Here is a 15,541-nt window from a genome sequence, read left to right as displayed (position 1 = left end):
CATAAAGCTTATAGCCTTACATGCCGACGAACCAACCACAAAGTTTAGACTAAGTTGAGGAAGCACTTCACACTATTACCCCATTGTTATCATTACAGTCATGACAATGTAAACTAGACAGGGAATTGCCGTTGTAGGAATGCAACTTCACTTGGGGCCTTTTTCAAACAGTCGCTTCTCTGTAATCCTCTGAGTTTGTCCTGTCCCTACGGAGTAATACATCATCAATCAAACGTCGTCGACCTTGCCATAGTATCTATTTTTATGCTGGCTGTATAGAAATAGGCCTATGACGTAGGTATGTCCAAAGTATTGAAAATCACACTTCAAAACTAGTATAAACTCTGGATACGCATTTGAGCTAGTAGCGATACTATAAAAGTCACATTCACAGGACGGAAATGAACCTGTTCTGAATATGTTTAGAATGATCTTGAGCTGTATCAGAACAAGTATAAAACCACACAGACTAGTATACGCTCATGGACCACTATGGAACCTACCTGGACAACTGAGAGATTGCATGGATATAAGACTGCATGGCAATATAAAAGCAAGTACTGCGATTTAATGTTAAAAATCACAATGTATTATCTAAAGAAAAAGTGTTTTTGATTATCATCGTGGTATCGGGATCAGTATATAGAGTCTATTCCTTAGTATCAAAATCAAGTTTGAAATTTTAGTATCATAACAACACTACTATGGCATTGAGAGACTTACGTTGCATCCATATTAAAACTAGCTTGTCCTTAACTTTGAATCCAAGACTTACGTTTGATTTGTGTTGGTGTATTTACAGAAAAGACTGTATTACTACAAAGTGAAACAGAAAAGAATGTGAGATGTGAGAACAAAATGTGCTGTTGCCAATGGTGATTTGGGGCAGATAAGTTTCCATTGCAATGTTGTTTTAGCAAGTCATGAATTCAAATGAGTCTGATAACAGCCAACAGTGGAGCTGTCAACGGCTGGACTTTTACAGGCAACAGGTTGAAACTGAAACAATGAATGGAGTGAATATGGATGTTTTAGTACAATGGGTCCCACAAGCAAAAAGATGAAAGGTGCACTATGTGAATTTCCTGTTTGCCTCTATGGAGATGTTATTGCTTAACTGGTATGGTATGAAATAATAAAGGGTCCACATTACGCTATGCTGTACATCCTTAAACGTTCAGGCCAGTCACGATATGAAATTTTGAAAGATGATATATTGGTGAAGACAATATAGACGATAAACGATAATATTGAAACTAATTTATTCCACTGATACAATAACCCTAAAGCAGGATTACACCCAAAAACTACTCTCAAAAGACATGAGGTGCATAACGTTAATAGAATGAAGCACTTTAGTAGTTAGTTATATCTATAATGAGTCATATAAATTTATTCGACCCTGTACATCTCAAACCTTATCATAGAACAGAAAAATACTAAAAAGTTCCCTGCTCGTACAAAGAAAAAGTACCCATGATAAATGTTGATCCTCAAAATATTAGTATTGTTTCATTTATCATATACGATAAGTCAATATATTAATTATCATGCCAGGGATAGCTGTGAAAATCTAATTTCTCTGGATAAAAATAACCAAGTGAGTAACACTGATGAGTTAAATTCGGTGGCAGACCTATCTCTGAGCCAAAATACAACAGTAACAAACTGGTTTTGAAGGTTGTAAAGTCTCCTGTCCATGATGTCGGTAAGAACAAAAGCTATATTGTCATCACTTCCGTCAACACTTTCTAAATCCATTCTTCCTGCACTGTTAAATAGCCTCGTCCCTCTTGCACTTGTATTTGTATACTCTATACATTGTGTCTCCCTATAGACCAATCATTAATATCTCTCATATATCTTAATGACGGCTTGGGTTTCTTCTAATGTACAGTTCTCCCATGCAGGGTTGAAGAATGGAGTAAACACTAGCGATTGAATTAGCCTCCTCATTCTCTGCAAGTCCCACTCCCTCGCGCTATCAATCTCTCCATAAGCATCTCCCTCCTCTGGTGCGGCCTGTTTCCTGGACTCCTCTGCACTATTTGTAATTTTTTTTTTTTTCTCACAACTCTTCCACACCATGTCCAAGAATATGATGCATTCTCGACATTCTCCGAGCAAGATGGATGAAGTAGTCCACAAATACTCAATGTTACTGTTATCGCTATAGATAAATGAGTTGGGGTGGTTGTTGGTAGTTTATTTAGGGCAAATTTGCAGGAAATGGGTATGTTATTTTTCATAACACTCAAACTAGAGACAACACATAGAAAAAATGGCATAAAAACTAACAGTTGTGCTCCAATTTTGAATAAAGTTGGTCAATGGTCACATCTTCATAAAGCGATTTTCCACCTTCAAGGCACTCAACGCACTTTACATCAAGGAACCACTCACCCCTTCACACACCCATTCATACACCAGTGTCTTGCCCAAGGACACTTCAACAGTATTCATCTGTGGGAGCTAGAATCGCACCGCCATTCTGTGGGTCAGTGGATCTGACTGCTCTACCAATGATGCTTATGTCAAGAGCGGGATTCGTACAACCATTCTTCGGATCAGTAAACAAACACAATGCCAGCTGCGTCGGGACACCTTAACTTTGGGATTTCAAATTTGATAACACGTTGGTTAGCTTCAAACAATAGGAATTTGAATACTGGAATGAGAAAAATGAATATGCTCAAGGTGAATGGATGTGAAAAACCACTCGATGACATCATCCAGTGTGATCAAGTGTTTGAACTCTCAAGAGAAAGGAATAAGATAATTATGTGTATATAAAACAGAGACAACTGTAGATAAGTTACTACATTAGAATACATTTTGTTTTTATTCTCTAATCTAAGTTACCACATGAAGTTATAATATGGTTGATAGTACAAAAAACTGTTGGTTATGCATTGTAAAGAATGTTTAAGGAGTAACGGGATGTATTGTGCTCATTGCCTCTCTCAAATATTATCACTATGTATATAATAATAAAAAAATAAAATAAAAATAAAAATCTCAAAATGTATTATATAGTTGTAGCAATTCCAATTTAATCAGTGATACAGTTGGTGTCGACAGCTTTGAGAAGACGACAAAAAATTTCCAAAAATATTTCACTTATTTTTGCAAAATATATGAAGAAATATCATATATCTTTAGGGCTCCAGTCTTTCCTCCCAGCTGTCATGAGCTTGTCAACAGCCTTGTCTTCAGTTCCCCTCTCCTCCTCAGACCATTAGTTGAACCCACTGAAATTAGCCATCGGATATTACCCATATTCCAGAATGCCTTGGAGACTTTCACTCTATCCACAAATGGGTTTGTTTTTTCTCATTTCCCACATCATCCCTCTCACATTGCAGATTCCATTCAGTAGCCCTGTTTGACGTTATTGATGAAAACATTTGTATTGCACAGTGGAGTGGTGCTAATGTTGCTGTGATCTAATGGTTGAGAGAAACAGGCTCTTAACCGGGAGTACAGCAAGCCTATTCAAATGGCTTTAATGAAGATTTGTGTCTTTTAAAATGACATATAAAGGCTCCACTGTAGCGACAGAATTGGCAACAGGCACACTGAGAGATTTATAAACACGAGGCAAGTTTGAATTCTCAATTACAGCCAGTGGGCCAGACGCCAGTGGTCTTAATGCTTCCATGTTATTCTTAAAGTGCCGACATTATAATGAACTTACTTTTTTGTTTTGCTGAGTTTTGGATAATGCCACATTGTTTTAAAGGTGATCCACCATCTGCTTGAAATGTGTCACTGTATGGTTTTAATCTTTTATTACAGTATGGTTTTAAACCTAAAGGTGGAATGTCATGACAAATATTTGAATCTGATTGGGCTAAGCGACAAAAAAATCTGAAAAATGTAACTTTCATTAAATGCAGGTGAGACAAAAGCTCCTGTCCACAAATGCACAAACAAAACCGTATTTTTGCTATGGTTGTTTTAGTTTGTTTGGGTGCTTCACCTTTGGCTTTCGCACAAACATCAAAGCTGATCTGTCATTGGTCCACCAACCAGCCACGATGGATTGTTATCATAAATACTGTTATTGTTATGGATTGGTACTCATAAATACTGCAAAAATCCATCTTGCTGTACAAGGTTAGGTGTTACCTGCTTGTCTCCAAGGAGAAGGATAAGTTGTATGCCATTCTGTGGAACTTTCCATGGCATAAAACTTATCTATCTTCACGGATCATGCGTGTGATGTGCCACCTCCAGAAAGTTACATACTGTACCTTTTAAGTTTTGTCAATAATACAAAAAACAACATAATGATAGATAGAGGAATATTGAATATTTTTTGGACAAATGTAAGTTGATTAAGCCAAAACACACCCATCTAGTGGCAGATGTAAAGACTTGAATGATACTCAAAACAACAGATGCTGCATTGTAAAAGGTTTCTAGATGTTGGAGCACATACAATCACTTGTTTCATTCCATACTTTATACCCAGCCCCACTCATCTATGCTCCGACAAATGTACAGGCAACAGGTGGGATGCAAACTGTGCACCAGGCACCTTGCCATGCCCTGGCCCAGACAGAACGATGAACTGATGGAAGGTCATGAGGATACAAAATTCAAAAGTGACTCAAATTGAAAAGAATATAATAGCTCAAATCAGAGATATTGAATATTTTTATCTTTGACATTTGATGATAATTTGTATACTACTTTTGTATATTATTGTTTTTCTTTTTAATACATTTTATTATTTTATATTTAACTGTACAGTCCTGTACGTTTTACTGAAAACCGAAGTGTTTCAGTAGACCATCTCCACTGACTAAATATCCAACTCTTCTCTTAAAGGTGCACCACATAACTTTCCAGAAAGGTCTGTCACTAGTTTATCTCCATGGAAACGTTCTTGCTTTGCCCACAATGTTCCATGGTATGGCATAAAATATATCTATCTGCAGGCATATGGCAGCACCAGGACGAGTTACAGATCAGACTTATGGAGAGGTGATGCTCATGGAAAAAAATCCATGTTTTCGAGGCATGTTTTGAGCAATAAAAACACCTGCACTTAAAAAACTGAAAAATTGGATATGGTCTGTGCCATACTAGGGAACATTCCAGACAAACCAATAACATCTGCATGGAGACAAGTAGGTAGCAGCCACCAGAAATCACACGAACGTTTTATAGAGCACCTTAAATTTAATGGATTATAATCAAGTCTAGTTAGCACATAGTTATACCCATTTAAAGAAACCAACAGCTGTTTGTTTTCAATAAAGGCCTCCAGGAGGATACAGTGCATGTGTTGTCACTTTAGGATTTTGAGGTTGCTCTTTCCCACCATTAGACCAAATTATCATCATGTCAAGAGTTGATGTGAAACTCTCTTTACTAGTCCTGGGAGTTAGATTGAGCGAGCCCACATGTGTACCCTTGTGGACATGTGCGTGCAAGTGTGCGGAACCAGCCCTGTGTTATTTGTTCCATCCCTACCACTGCTAATAAATAATGTCCGGGGCAAATGGTTTTACAGTGTCCTCAGAGAGACAGGGGAAGAGGATGGGCAGGCAGCAGGGGAGCACTTACTGTCATCTGGGTCGCACATGGGCAGGAAGAGGCTGCTGCATTTGGATTTCTGATTAAGTAGATAAAACCGTGGCTAAAGCGCTAAAACAAGACAAAGACTTCCTAGATATGAGCATCCATCATACTGGAAATGGTTATGTCGCAGGAAAACAGTTGTCTTGTGACGTAATCTGAGCTGTCAAGATTATTAGGCTAATCGATAATCGTAATGTGGCTGTTAAAGTTCAGTTATACAGTTTATGTGCAAAGCTAAAACATTTCCAGGAAGACAAGCAGTTGGCAGAAACCCCTACATAGTACTTCTTATAGTCATATCCTCCAGAAAGAGTGAATCTGAATGTCACAACACTCGATTAAAACAACTGCAAAATTAGCTACAGCTGTTGGGTGATTAATACAGAGCGCAGCCAGACTCATTTACAGCCAATTTTCACTACTTTCTCAACAAGACAGTTACTTCAGAAAACATGAACCAAATGAGATAAACGCACATAGTCACTTTGATAGTTTGTGACGTAATGTGTTTGAGTTTGAAAGAAGCCTCAGCTGTTCCTGGATAGAGCCACCTGTCAAAATGTGTGGGATGTTTGCGTTTCATTATGAGACTTATTTCCAAGTGTTCTCTCCCTATCACTGTATGTCAGTGATAAGGAAAATATGAATAGTTTCAATAAAATGTTGGTCTTGAGGCTATGACCCACGATAACAAACATTTACATATTAAATTCTGTTGAAGAACTTATCTTTGTAATCTCTTCTCCAGATAGGGTCCACAGCAAAAGAAAGTGTTTTAGGAAGGAATATGTTGTAAAATATGACTCAGTGACAGTTCGCACCATACTTTAATGGGTTTAACTAATAACAGATACTCCTTAACAGAACTGTATGTAAGATTTTTATTTTTTGAAATGATATGCGGTAGACATGTTCAAATCCAATATAGCTTTTACTGATAACAACTATAATGTTGATTTATTCATTACCAAAACATTGGATATTATGGCCAAGTTGTCCATGTTATAGTTTGGTGTCACGACAATGATCCAATCAGAAAGCAAACTGGGCCTCACATGAGCATCTCGTTTGGGTTTCCATTTTTTACACCTACATCTAGTTGGTTTAAACCTAAAAGCAGTCCAGCGCGCGCAGCCCATCATTAATCAGTGCGAGTGCAGCCTCTACAGCTCAGTCAGTGGGTTCTGGAGGTTCTGAGCTTTCACGTAAGACATGGCCTGTCTATATACTGAGAAAGAGAAAACCTTCTGTCCTCTATCTGCAGGTTGAGCCACTGGCAACCCAGGTTCAGTTTGTGATTGTAGTGCCGTTTTAAGATTGTAAGTGCACAGGCTACATATATTTCCGGTAATGTAAACAACTAAGATGTGTTAGTTTCATTTTAACTAGCTCCTCTTTTCAGACATATATAAGCCAGTGACTCATCAGAACCCTGTCAGAAATGAAGAAGCTACTTAGATTTGAAATTCAATGTATTCACTCTTAAAAACTTGGATCGATTATCACCAGTGGATTAAGGACCTCATTTCTCAAGCATTTGCTCACGTGGCTACCATGCCAAAAGTGGAGCTAAACCCTGCACAATTTCTCACAGAGACTCTAAAAAAGATGCCGCACAATTTTACTCCAAAAAATGCAAATGAAGCTGTCTACCTGATGCTGCCAGATTTATCAGAACTATGAGAGCAAATACTGCATGTTAATAGAGTATGTTGGAGGAACAGATGCAAGCTTTTTACACAGAATACTGCTACAATTTATGTACCTATAGGACAATTGATAATTATTTTAAATGCTTTAAAATTACCCACAAGGACAGATAAGATAATACCATGTTGCTTTCAAAGCAGCAGTAATAAAATGTAAACTCTTCACCCGTGACACTTTGGCCTTGACTCCCACAAGTCTTCCACTGAATCGGAGCATTCCCTTAGACCACATGTGTCAAACTCAAGGCTCGGGGGCCAAATAAGGCCCGCCATGTCATTTTATGTGGCCCGCGACAAGGTAAATTTAAATGTATGACTGTCTTAAAATGTCAGTTCATCAGGAGTTACGCAGTTACACAGACATTTTTTATGTCTTTGCAAATTTGAGAAGAACCATTTTGCTGATGCGGCCCTCCGTGAAATTGAGTTTGACACCCCTGCCTTAGACTGTATATATAAATTGACATAGCTAACACGCTAGCGGCACGTTCCAAATAGGAAGTGATCATGGGTGCTCTTTCATCGACTCTTGCTTCAAATCTCTTTATATTGAAAAAATCACCCCTCCCTCTGTAATGTCTGCAGTGAGCCTCGTCGTTTTGGTCTTAAAATGTTTGTATTAACTTGCTCTACGTGATCCTGCTGCTTGGTGCCTGGTGCTGTGATTCAAGATACGAACATTAATAAAAGATTAAGCTGCTTTTTCCCCTGAGGTCATTCCCGTTACCATTAGCAACAGGTCCCTGCTAAACCAGCGATGTGGGCTGGAAAGGCTTTTACCGTCAACAGCCTTGCTCCGGATTGGCTCTTTGTTTGCTATGATACGTACAGTTGGAATCCCTAATATGAAACTTGTCTCCCTATAACTGCTAGTCTTGATGAGCTGAACGTTATGGGTGACGTCACACTCACTTAGTCCACTACTTTATACAGTCTATGAGCGTTCCACAGCAGCTGTCCATCAAACTGGGCTTTCACGCATCCATAGCGAAAATGACTTGCTTTAAGTTTTAATGGGTCCCTGTCAGATGCTCCTTAGTCTAAATGCTATGCGAGAATGTTCAGCAGTAGGGACAAACATTAATTTTCAACAACATTTCAACAATTCAATATCCCGCAGAGGCACACACTCCTTCGCTCTCGCTCAGTGCTCTCATTTATGTGTCAGTTGTGCGGTTGAAATAATACACGCACTTCCCAATAGTAAATCACATGCAACGCGCCCACAAATTGCACAAGCTATTTTTCAGTTTGCGCTTGCCGTTTAACACCTGGAACGATAACCGAGGCCCTGAGTGAGCTATCGTTACGAGTAGAACACAATGGATACTAAAACAGCTCACAGATAGCCCAAGTCATACCGTTTCGTGACATGTGAACAAAGTTTTGAATGGAAATCAGTGGGGAGCTATTTTAATGCCTCTTGCATCATGCTAACATTTTCACATGGAAAACATTTACGCAGCAGGACCAAAAACCCCATTGTGTTCGTGAACGCCAAAATATCTCCTGATTTCGGGTAATTGCGCTGCATGAACTGATTTCAGATTAACTTTGATTGTGCAGGCAACATAGGGTTGTTATCTAAATGATGTTTTACGGTACATGTCCAATATTTTAATCCTATTTGAGGATGTTTTTGCTCGTCAACAGAGACAGTCTTTTGTTTTGAATGAAATTCTTGGGTAATGGGTCCAATCTTTCATCACTAACTCCAAAACACCTGGTACAGCTTATAGAGGCTTTTGATAGTTGTTTAGTCTATAAATCTTTATTACCTTATCGAATTTTGATTTTAGTGTGCAACAACAAATATTACGCTTTCGAGAAATATAGTGTAATAAGAGAAATAAGTATAATGCTCTAGGGGTGCAATGTATTGATACTCTGCAGCTGATGTCATCAACATTCCCTGCGGGTGTGAAGCTCTGTTACTATAGTCAGACTTTAATTTGAGCTACGTTTTAACAAAGGCCTGTTGTGCTTGTGTCTGCTACATAGCTATAATATATGACACCTGGGGATCATTATGTTTTAATTTGCACATTTTAAATTGCAATATTCATGTAAACCACTTAATAAAAGAAACAAGTCATGACACAACAAAGAGATGGTACAGACAGATAGCTGCAGGTTGCGCTAGCGATGTTTACCACCATATTGCCCAACCCTAACTGCACTATTCAGATTCCAACCCCTCCATTTGACACCTGCACATACTTTTAAGGTTGTTCTTATTCATTCACACTCTAGGCTCCAAGTGTCTGCTGCTTTCTGTTAGGCACGGAGCAAAGACAACAGAGGCAGCGGGATGAGATAACACTGCACATAGGAGACAGATCACATGCAATCCCTTGGTATGTTTTGTCTAGGGCCGAAACATCCTGCCTTCAGGCATTACCCAAGTTACTTTCCCACACTTGATACTTTGTTAGGGCGCGACTGAAGTGTGCTTGAAGAACTAACTCAATACTGAAATCTATATAGTGTAATATAGTGCACGAGAGGAGGGGAGTTTGAGGAACATAACAGCGGAAAACACATCAACGCTAAAGCCTAAGTAGTAAAACTGTCAGATAGTGCAGAGCTTTTTATGTAAAATTATTTCCTTAAGATGAGTTAAAGCAAAAACTGTGTGTTGGAGCGGCAATATTAAAAGATAGATGCTTGGGTTTGGTGACGGAGGGATATAATTTTGTTCAAGATAAAAACAATTTTCCTCCTTTACATCCATAGAAGTGTAGAATAAGTTTGTGTTTGAACATGAACATTTATGGGAAGGAAGTCAAATAAATACATGAAGTCGAGCAAAAATATCAAATAAATAGGAACTAGTACAAAATGTTTGAAACAATAAGCTTATTATTATTATTATTATTATTATTATTATTATTATTATTATGGACATTTTGGTAAAACTTATAACTTTTTTTCTCCATCGATCCATTTTCTTCTGCTTATCCAAGGCCGGGTCACAGGGACAGGAGTCTAAGCAGGGACTCCCAGATTTCCTTCACCCCAGACACTTCTTCTAGCCAACTCTTTTTCTTTACTACATAATTCTTACTTCATATATCTGATGTCTTCCATATGTATGTAAACAGTGAATGAGAGGGTGTGTGCAACCTTTTAACTGGTAGTGTATGTTTAAACAACATCAGTGAAAAGTTTGGACACACCCTCTCATTCAGTGTCATATATAACATAAAAATATAGTTATTTAACTATGTAATTGCATATATCTTATTCCATATGTTTGTCTTCTGTATGTATAAAATGTAGAAAAAAAGCATATAATGAGATGGTGTATCCAAACTTTTGACTGGACAAAAATTATTACTACTATTACTACTACTTTTACTACTTTAATACCCCATCCCTGTTTGTTAATTATGAATGGAGCTCATGGTCATGCTTTAATAAGGCTAATAAAGGTGCAGTTATAAGTGGTACTAAAATAAGTACTCAGTCGTTTTTTCTTTTGCCTACAACAAGAGGTCAGCATTTATGAGATGCCATAGTCTAAAAATTCTGTAAACATTAACATGGAAACGATGATTATTATGTTAAAACACCAGTAAATACAGTTGTGAAGATATATTTCTCTTAAGTGGTTGTATAAGCAGTGCAGGAGACATCTAGGCATCGCTGTGAGGAACTCTATCGTCTGAGGGGAAACCGGCGGTTAGAATGACTGACCATTCAACAGCACCATTGTTTGTGGAAGACCTCAGCTTGTTCCACTTTCTGCCCACCACGGGAGCAACGTTTAGCCTGCCAAGGTTGATAAGAAGATGCTTGTGATACTGCAACGTTATATAGTACATGTACACCACCTACACTTGCAAAGGTTGGACTGATCTGTTTAGAAGTGAAATCCAAAGAGCCAACTTGACAAATTAGAATTGGTAACATAAGATTGGTGTTAAGGTTTTGAGGCATATTGTATATCTTGTTATTTCCATTTTTTGTTGGTGTGTAGACATATGAGTGAGGAAAGAACAGTGGAGGGTGGAGTACTGAATTTTAGAACAGATACCGGGACAAAAACATCCTCAAGTGAAAGTATTACATGAAAAAATGTACTTAATGTCCTTAAAGAGTAAAAAGTAAAAGTATTTCACACATATTTTGAGGTCTAATAAAGCCATAAGACATTTTGATTTTGATAAAGATTTGTGCTGAAAAAAATGAATTGATATTTTTTCTAGGTGTTTATATTTGCATATTTTTGTTAGCTCAAACTATAAATGTGCTAAAAAAACAAAAAAAACAAAAACAAAACAAAACTAAAAAAACAACAACAAAAACTTCAACCTTTTCAGCAGGTCTCAGATAAAAATACTTTTACTTTTCAGTCCTGTTCAAAATGTAGTGGATTAGAAAGTACAGATATATGCTCTCAAATGTGAAGTAAAAGTAAAAAGTATCCACTTGAAAGCTGAAAGTAAAGTAGAGATACCTAAAATGTATACTTAAGTACAGTACTTTTACTACTTAAATTTGTTATGTTCCACCACTGGGAAAGAATGACTTGATGGTATAACAGTGGGTACATTTACATGACCAGTAAAATCAGATAACTAGAGTAATCAGATAACCCAATAATTATATCTGATTATTGCGGTGTGTTTCATTTACAAGCAAAATCTGTCCCTTTATCGCTGAAGTAAATGCTGCATTAAAGAGGGGGTATTAGGCCATGTTAAAACATTGCTCCCTCATCAAAAACATGTCATCCATGCATGTTTCAGTAATTTAGCGATCTCTCCTTGGCACCTCTTCAAACACTGGTTAGCTGTAAGATTCTGTCTTATGCTCAGCAGGGAGGGTAGACTCAGAGCAACAAAAGCGAAAGTGAAACATGTCCATATGTTGTTTTTAGGGAATATAGCATTTTTAAAACAATAAAGGTAACATAGCAATCTAAATAGTATGCTCTGTTAGTATTATTCAACTTTTCAAAACAGATCGAGAGCAGTAACCCAGTAGCCATTACAACTATTTAGAAACAGTGTTCTCCACAAAATTAAAAGTTAAAGGAACTACAACAAATACATTGGTGAAATAAGCTGTTTTGATCCACCCATGTTCAGTAAAACACCCCACTTTACAGCAAATTAGCATTAAAACTTGAGTATTGGATGTTGTTTATGTCTTACCTAGCACTATGACCACAGTTTTCAACAGAGACATCATCGTATCCCTGTTCCGCCTCGGTCCGGAGCTGTGCCTCGACATCCTCATGGTCCTCTGGCGCACGTAAACGAAGATGTGTGCGTACAGCGTTACCATGACGACAAAGGTCACCAGGTTGAACACTGCCCAAAACACCAGGTAGGAGTTGCTGTACAGAGGCGCCATATTGGAACACGACTTTAGGCTACAGATACAATTCCAACCAACGCTCGGAATGGCGCCCATGACGATCGACATTGTCCAAATAATCACGATAACGACCACCACTCGCCGATTGCTCATGCGCGTGTGTAGCTGCATCCGGAATACAGTGATGTGGCGTTCGATGGCGATGGCTAGCAGGTTAGCAACGGAAGCAGTCAAGCTAGTATCGATCAAACCTTGCCGTAGTAGCCATGTTGAAACCGTTAGCCTCCTCGTGTTAGGTCCCGTGTTGAACATCAAGTAGAAGTAAGCTAGCCCGGCGAAAAAGTCGGCAGCAGCTAGGTTAGCCATTAGGTAGTATATGGGGAAGTGGAAGCGGCGATTGACGTAGATGGCGATCATGACGAGGAGGTTGGCGAGCATGATGAAGATGCACACGGTAATACCCAAACCCATCACCAGGCGGCTCACGGTGTTCCAGTCCGTAGCCAGATATTTGCCGCTGCGGTTGTAGAAGAAGGCAATGGTCTCGTTGTAGTAGCACTGGTCCTCGTCCATGGTGCCGACTGGAGTTCTAAGTGGAACAGAAAAACAATTGATTAATTTGGCATAATATTATAGTTAGATATTAGCAGTTAGATACATGGGCGACAGTAGGTCAGTGTTTGCCCCCTGATCTGAAGGTTGGCGGTTCGAATTCCGCTCTCGACATGTATACTTTTGTTCTGTCCTTAGGCAAGACACTTAACCCACCTCACCCCAGTGTCTGCGTACACTGGTGTATGCATGTGTCTGTGAATGGGTAAGTTTTAGAACACTTTGTGGAATTCCTTAAATAATGATCAAATTAAAGCACAGTATGTAATTTTCTGGAGGTGGCACGACACCTGCTTGATTCCATGGAGATAGAAAGTTAAAATCATATTTCGAAACATTCTTCACAGTGATAGCTAAGTTGTATGTCATACTGGCTAAATGAACAACATTTCCATGGAAACAAGCAGGATCAGGCGCTTCTTCAAGCTAAATAAGAATTAGGTCTGTGGAGATGCAAGCCCGGTCAGGAAGATGAATGTTTTTTCTTAGCTTTTCAAGGGAATAAGCACAACCAAAATGAAAAAAAAGCAAGATTTCATTTAAGTTTCTATCTTTTTTGGCTAAAAAGTGGCTTTGGTACAGTTCTACCCTTGAACGTATCTCTTATTTATCAGCAGACAATTCAATGCTAGATGGAACCAGATTTTTGGAGCATGACGAAACAAATCTCCCTTTGATTTTCCCCTGATTAATGATCATCTGTGTATTTAAAACATGACTATTATGAAATGGGAGCAGTTGCTTTGTTACTTCAAAGAATCCACGCAGCATCACTCAGCACAAAACCATATTGTCTTTCATGCTCTGACATATGCTAGTATTTGTGCATGTACAGCTGTGGCCCACATCTACTTATCCCTGAGTGAATAAAGGCTAGTGTGATACTTGCCTAGGGTAGTGTGATATGAAACTCAACATGTTTATACCATCTGGTTAAACTTTATGACCTGTCCCAATTTGAAAACCGCACCAACAGGACAAAGGGTATACTTAGTGAACCACTCCAGACCAGACCATTAGCCATATTCACAGTTGCGCACACTCCCAAACACTTCAAAACAATGCACATAAGAACAGATGCAATGTCTCTAGACGCAAATATATTGGCTGCTCTGTCTCGCCCATACCAGACCGGAAACAGGGCCCGAGGCAGTACTGTGGGTCTGTGTGCTGGTGGGATAAACAAAAGCTAAAAGGGAAGCGACCAAAAAGAGGGGCCGATATGGAGGAAGAATGAGATATTAGAAGTTCAGGGTCAAAGTTCAATGGCCTTTTGGGTAACCCTTCTCCTTTGATTTAGCTAGCGGTAAGGTCATTCATATTCTCAGTGGGTTTTCAGACCATCATGCAAATTGGGTAGTCTGCGCACCTGTTTTTTTTTTTTTAAAGAAAGAATCAATAGAGGGCTGGGGTTAAAAGGAACATTAAAAATAAAAAAAAGATAAAAAAAATAAACATTCCATCTTTTTTTTTTTTTTTTTTTTTTTTTACTTTTCTAGAATTCCTTAAACAAAAATGGAAAAACATGAGTATATCAATTATTTAATGAAAGTGTTGAAACCTTTTAGTTGCTTTTTGCCATTCCAACATTTTTTGGAAACTTTTTTTCTAGTTTTTATTATTATTAGTATTATTATTATTATTAGTTGTAATAGTAGTAGGAGTAGTAGTAAAATTAATTAAATGTTTATTTTTGTAATATTTGAGTACTGACCTTCCACCCCACCTACTTTTGTCTCTAAATGCACCAAACTTTCTTTCTGGTGGCACTTCTGTTTGAACAGGAATCCCATTTATTTCAACTGAGAATTTGATAAAAGTTGTGCCGCTAACAATCTGATATGAAGTAAGCTGATTTCTGTAAAATGCTCAGTGGTCATGTGACCAACAAGTCAACACTGCAGTGATTCTCTGAGAGGCTTTAAACGGCTCTGTAGTCCATATAGAATTTATTTGCTGTGAAGATCCTCAGCCCCATTCAAAATAACACAACCCAGGTGATGATGGCGGCGTCCATGGCTACTTACAGAATAATGTCAACAGACCTTATCATTACCTTTCATTTTGATTCTCAGCCCTAACTGCAATCTTGGAAGTATTGTCCAAACTTTCACATTTCAAACAGTAATGTGAAAAATTAGGGATACTCCTGGGAAATCTGTCAGTTCCAGTCAAAGTTCAAAGCAACAAAGACGTTGCCAAAAAACATGAGCTCCATCCCAGCTGCAGGGAAGCATTGGGGTTAGGTTCAGCTTGGGAATACATGATAAATAAGGCTGTTGCATAATGTAGAAAAATCA

General features: G+C 38.3%; 1 protein-coding gene across 1 annotated transcript in view; it reads right to left on the bottom strand.

The window, feature by feature from the left end:
* The window catches only part of lpar1 (lysophosphatidic acid receptor 1), a 52,083-nt gene that overhangs the window by 12,553 nt on the left and 23,989 nt on the right, over nucleotides 1-15,541 (bottom strand). Inside the window, exon 2 of the mRNA XM_033976228.2 lies at nucleotides 12,464-13,218. Coding sequence (XP_033832119.1) covers nucleotides 12,464-13,202 — 739 coding nt within the window. The 5' untranslated portion in view covers nucleotides 13,203-13,218. The remainder of the gene's footprint in view (nucleotides 1-12,463; nucleotides 13,219-15,541) is intronic.

The sequence above is a fragment of the Periophthalmus magnuspinnatus genome, chromosome 12 (genome assembly GCF_009829125.3).
Source record: "Periophthalmus magnuspinnatus isolate fPerMag1 chromosome 12, fPerMag1.2.pri, whole genome shotgun sequence".
Lineage (NCBI taxonomy): Eukaryota > Metazoa > Chordata > Actinopteri > Gobiiformes > Gobiidae > Periophthalmus > Periophthalmus magnuspinnatus.
Note: the sequence above shows the minus strand (reverse complement) of the source record. Positions and strands in the feature narration are given on the sequence as shown.